Raw genomic sequence first — 5,210 nt, 5'->3', positions numbered from 1 at the left:
CTTTTGTTTCTGTGGCAGCTATTCGGAGGAAGGAGAACGGCTGGTACGACGAGGAGCACCCGCTGGTCTTCCTCTTCTTGGGATCATCTGGGATAGGTAACGTGAGCGGGATGCAGAGCTGCACACGGCCACAGCGTCACAAAGGTTGCGATAGACTGAGATTCTCAAATCCAACCCCCATCATCATTCCCAGTGCATCCCGCAGTGCCACGGGGTTCTGGGACACCCCCAGGGATCCCCCCACTCCCCGGGCAGCTGTGCAGTGCGTGGCCACCCTTTGGAGGAGAAATTCTCCCTCGTACCCAACCCGAACCCAAATCCCAAACCCATCCCAACGAAGGGCTGCGCACCACCTGCAGGTGCTGCCCGTGGGCCCGCAGGCACCCATCCGCATCCCTCACGCTGCTCATCCCAGCTCCAAAAAGAACATTTTCCCCTTAGAGGGGCGCAGGTTGAGCAGTGCCCTGCTGTCCCAGAGGGACCCCTCGTGGGTGGGAGCTGTGGGTAGGAATGGGCTGCTCGCAAACCCGATCCGCTTCTGCTCTGCTCGCTTTGCAGCAGCGTCGTCCTGTTGATGCTGATGATATTTTCCTCGAGCAGCGTGACGGCGGATTGGTTCATGAGACGGGCAGAATGAGTTTTACTTGGTGGGGGGGGGGGAGAGGAGGGGGGGAGGAAAAAAATTAAAAAACAATGAGATTCGAAGGAACCAAGTGGTGGCATTCAAAGCAACGCCGGCGCTTCTCCTGCCTGGGCGAGGGCAGGGGATAAGATGTGAATGAATACTGAGTTAAGATGTGAATGAATATTGAAATAAAGTATGAATGGATATTGAAATAAGGGATGAATGGATCCTGAAATGAGATGCGAATGGATCTTGAAATGAGATGTGAGTGGATGTCGAGACAGGGGGGCGAAGCAGCGGGGAGCTGCGTTGTATCAGCGATGTGCTGTGTGGGCCTGGGGGTGGGGGTGTCTGGAAGACCAAGTGTGCACACACCGAAATGCCCCACGCGTCTTCGTGTCAGCCATTTTTCAGCTGATGGAGGCATCAAGAACATCCCATCCTTTCCCTGAAATTCCTTATCAGGAGGGTAGAACACAGAGGTGGAATACTGACCGTGTGCTTGTGTTTGCAACAGGTAAAACGGAGCTGGCCAAGCAGACAGCCAAGTACATCCACAAGGATGTGAAGAAGGTAAAGCTCCTCTCCCTTTTGCTGGTGGGAATGTGTGCCGGAGTGAGAGCTCAGCCTCACGTCTGCAGGCAGCGTCGGGCTGAGCTGCTCTCCGTGGAAGGGTTTTCCATTGAAAGCTTCGGCCTGAGGACGAAGCAGACAGGAGCGTGTCCATCCATGCTGCCACCTCCTTCTGGAGAACTCCAAAAGTTGGAGCGTTTGCGTGGAGACTCAGGTGCTGTGCTTCTTTTCTCTTCCAGGGTTTCATCAGACTGGACATGTCGGAGTTCCAGGAGAGGCACGAGGTCGGTCCGTGGGCTGGGGGATGGGGTTGGGGGCTTTGGGGTTGCGTGGGGCTGGCAAAGCAGGTGGTGTTGCGGCTTCGGCGTGGGCAGAAGCCAGCAGGAGGACAGGACCGGGGCGTGGGGTTTTCCGTCAGCCCTCCTTCCCAGCTGGTGGTGCTGCAGAGAGGTGGATGTGTGTCCCACCTGTCCCGGCTCTTCCGCGGGGGGCTGGGGGGCTGACCCCCCACCTGCTGCAAATAGCACCGGGCTCCTGACTGGGATGGAACCGTCCTGGACATGGAACAGATCCTCCTGGAAGAGATGTTAAAGCACAGGAGGGACGAGCTGGTGATCTGAGACGGTTAGCGTGGTTTCACCAAGGGAACGTCGTGCCTGACCCATCCAGCAGCCCTCTGTGACGGAGGGCAAAGGGAGGCTGGTTGGTGTCACCTACCTGCGCTTGGCAAGGCTTTTAGCATGGCCTCCCACCTCATCCTGATCTCTGGATTGGAGAGACGAGGGTTGGATGTTTTGGCGGATAAGGAATTGGATGGTCGTGGTCAGAGGGTGGCCAGCGGCTCAGGTTCAGGTGGGGGTGGTGCTGAGTGCTGTCCCCAAAGGGTCCGTCCTGGGGCTCTTCAACATCTTCATCAGTGACATCGCGTGCGGAGTGGGAGAAGAACTGGGCAGAAGGACCTGGGGGTCCTGGTGGGTGAAAAACCAACCGTGTGCAGCCCCACACGCTTTTGGAGAGGGTGCGGAGGAGGAGGAGGAGGAGGAGGAGGAGGAGGAGGAGGAGAGCACTGCCTTCAAGCAGAGAAGCGAGGAGGGCAGCGCAGAGAACAGCCAGGTGCTCACGTCTGCCCTGACGGATGGCCGCGGTGCCGGGGTGCTGCCCGGCATCAGTGAGAAGTGGAGGAAAAGAAAGCGACGCCGATGACTCAGTGCAAAGAAGGAGTCGGGAGCAGCGGCGTAAAATGCGAGCCATAAAACACAGCGCCCTGACAAAGACGGGAGGCAGAGCAGAGGGGAGGGATCGTGCAGAGAATTGCATCGGGGGCGATATAAATTTCTCAGGCAAACAAGGATCGGGAGGTCAGCCCGGGAGCAGCGGCCCCGGGGGCGGCCCTGCGCTGATGGCTGGGGTGGGGGCTCTGCTTGGGGAGACCCCAGGGGGGCTGTGGTGATGCTGAGGGCTCGGGGCTTTGCTCTGCTGCCTCTGCACCCGGCTGGACAGGCTGACCCACAGGAGCTATGGGGCGTAGCTTCAGGCTGGGGAGGGTCAGGCTGGAGACTGGGGAACAGTTCTTCTTCCAATGAGTGGTGATGCGTTGGCACAGCTGCCCAGGGAGAGGTGGGGTCAGGGTCCTCAGAGGTGTCCCAGAGCCGTGGGGATGTGGCACCTGGGGGGCGCAGTCAGTGGTTACAGTGGGATGGGTTGGGGTTGGATTTGGGGACCTTGGAGGTCTTTTTTCAACCTTTGCGATTTTATGATTCTATTTAGGGCCGTGGTCATTGGGCACGGTGTGATGGGTTGGGTTGGGGCATCTGGGAGGCCTTTCCAACCATAGTGATTCTATTTAGGGCCGTGGCCGGTGGACACGGTGGGATGGGTTGGGGTTGGGTTTTGGGATCTCAGATTCCTTTTCCAGCTGCAGTGATTCTATGGTTCTGTTTAGGGCCACGATCTGTGGACACGTTGGGATGGGTTGGGGTAGGATTTGGGAATCTTGGAGGTCTTTTTTCAACCTTTGCGATTTTACGATTCTATTTAGGGCCGTGGCCAGTGGACACAGGGGGGTGGTTTGGGGTTGGGTTGAGGATCTCGGGTGCCTTTTCCAACCTCAATGATTCTGTGGTTCTGTTTAGGGCCGTGGCCAGTGGACACGGTGGGATGTGTTGAGGTTGAGTTTGGGGATCTCAGATGCCTTTTCCAGCTGCGGTGATTCTATGGTTCTGTTCAGGACCATGATCTGTGGACACAGTGGGATGGGTTGGGGTAGGATTTGGGGATCTTGGAGGTCTTTCCAACCTTAATGATTCTATGGCTCTGTTTAGGGCCATGGTCAATGGGGCACGGTGGGACGGATTGAGGTTGGGTTTGAGGATCTTGGATGCCTTTTCCAACCATAATGATTCTATGATCCTCTTGAGGAATGTGATCGACGGACACGGTGGGATGGGTTGGGGTGGGATTTGGGAATCTTGGAGCTCTTTTCCAACCTTTGTGATTCTGTGGTTCTGTTTAGGGCCACACTCAGTGGACACAGTGGGATGGGTTGGGGTTGAGTTTGGGGATCTCAGATGCCTTTCCCAACCATAATGACTTTAGGGACAGGGCCATTGGGCGTGGTGTGTTGGATTTGGGGATCTCGGAAGACTTTTCCAACCTTTGTGATTCTGCGGTTCTGTTTTGGCCACGCTCAGTGGACACAGTGGGATGGGTTGGGGTTGAGTTTGGGGATCTCAGATGCCTTTCCCAACCATAATGACTTTAGGGACAGGGCCATTGGGCGTGGTATGTTGGATTTGGGGATCTTGGAGGTCTTTTCCAACCTTTGTGATTCTGCAGTTCTGCTTAGGGCCACGCTCAGTGGATGGGTTGGGGTTGGGAATCTTGGAGCTCTTTTCCAACCTTTGTGATTCTGCAGTTCTGTTTAAGGCCACACTCAGTGGATGGGTTGGGGTTGGGGATCCTGAAGGTCTTTTCCAACCTTCGCCGTTCTGCGAGCGCATGACAGCGCTGGGAGTTGCGAAAGCTCACTCACCACGTTTGCAAAAGCGTTTCCCTTGCCAGGAGCACTCTCCTGTCTTCCGCTTTTGCACCCCGTGTGATCACAGTGGGAAGCAGACGAGTTGTTACCGATGGAGGACGGATGTCCTCCGCGCGGCCGCTCCCCACCCTTCGCTCCCCACGCACCCCTTGCTCTCCTTCAGACTCGCTCCGGAAGGATGCGCTGCAAAGGATGGAGATCTCCGTTTGTCCACGACGAAGCTCTCCTCTCACACACCCTCTCCTCCCCCCCCAGGTGGCCAAGTTCATCGGCTCCCCGCCGGGCTACGTGGGCCACGAGGAGGGCGGGCAGCTGACCAAGAAGCTGCGGCAGTGCCCCAACGCCGTGGTGCTCTTCGACGAGGTGGACAAAGCCCATCCGGACGTGCTCACCATCATGCTGCAGCTCTTCGATGAGGTGAGCGCAGGGCTCTGCAGCCCTGCCGTGGCTCTATGCTGCTCCGGAGGCTTTTCTCTGTGCCCAGCACCTGCGACCAAGGAGCACGAGAGGAGACGAGCGGGGCAGCGCTGCTCACCGCCCTCCTCCCAGCCCCACGCACGCAGCTTTTCCCATTCATTCCTCAGGTTTCCCCGTCCATCCCGGCAGGCAAACAAACTCCGGAGTTGTCGTGGAGTTTTGTTTTTCTTTTTTAAGGATTAATAAGGCCATTTTTCTTGCATAGATCATCGCGGCGGCAGCTCAATGTGAAATCAATTCCTGCACCGCTCACTTGACAGGGCAATAACCCAAATGTTAATCTCAAGCACCCAACGAGGATTTGTGTCATTGTGGCAGAGATGTGCTGCCGGAGACAGATCGAGGGGAGAGACAGCCTGGGGAGCAGCTCGTTTCTTCCTCCTTTTTCTCTCTCCCTCTTTTACGTTGTTAATCAACAGAATGAGTGATCCTGTGCTGTCAAACCAAAGCTTGCTCTGCCCCACATCTCCTGGCTGGGGGTGGGATGGGATGGCGTGG

At 56.8% G+C, this 5,210-nt stretch overlaps 1 protein-coding gene across 1 annotated transcript; it reads left to right on the top strand.

Annotated features, from left to right (window-relative positions):
• Nucleotides 1-6: 6 nt before the first annotated feature.
• LOC104913736 (caseinolytic peptidase B protein homolog) lies at nt 7-5,189 on the top strand. Its single transcript, XM_010721199.3, has 5 exons — nt 7-96; nt 1,143-1,198; nt 1,438-1,482; nt 4,491-4,652; nt 4,918-5,189. Exons 3-5 carry the CDS (start codon nt 1,456-1,458, stop codon nt 4,978-4,980), a joined length of 252 nt encoding a protein of 83 aa, XP_010719501.1. The 5' UTR covers nt 7-96; nt 1,143-1,198; nt 1,438-1,455; the 3' UTR covers nt 4,981-5,189.
• Nucleotides 5,190-5,210: the final 21 nt, after the last annotated feature.

This window comes from Meleagris gallopavo, chromosome 20, assembly GCF_000146605.3.
Source record: "Meleagris gallopavo isolate NT-WF06-2002-E0010 breed Aviagen turkey brand Nicholas breeding stock chromosome 20, Turkey_5.1, whole genome shotgun sequence".
In the NCBI taxonomy this organism is placed as follows: domain Eukaryota; kingdom Metazoa; phylum Chordata; class Aves; order Galliformes; family Phasianidae; genus Meleagris; species Meleagris gallopavo.
Note: the sequence above shows the minus strand (reverse complement) of the source record. Positions and strands in the feature narration are given on the sequence as shown.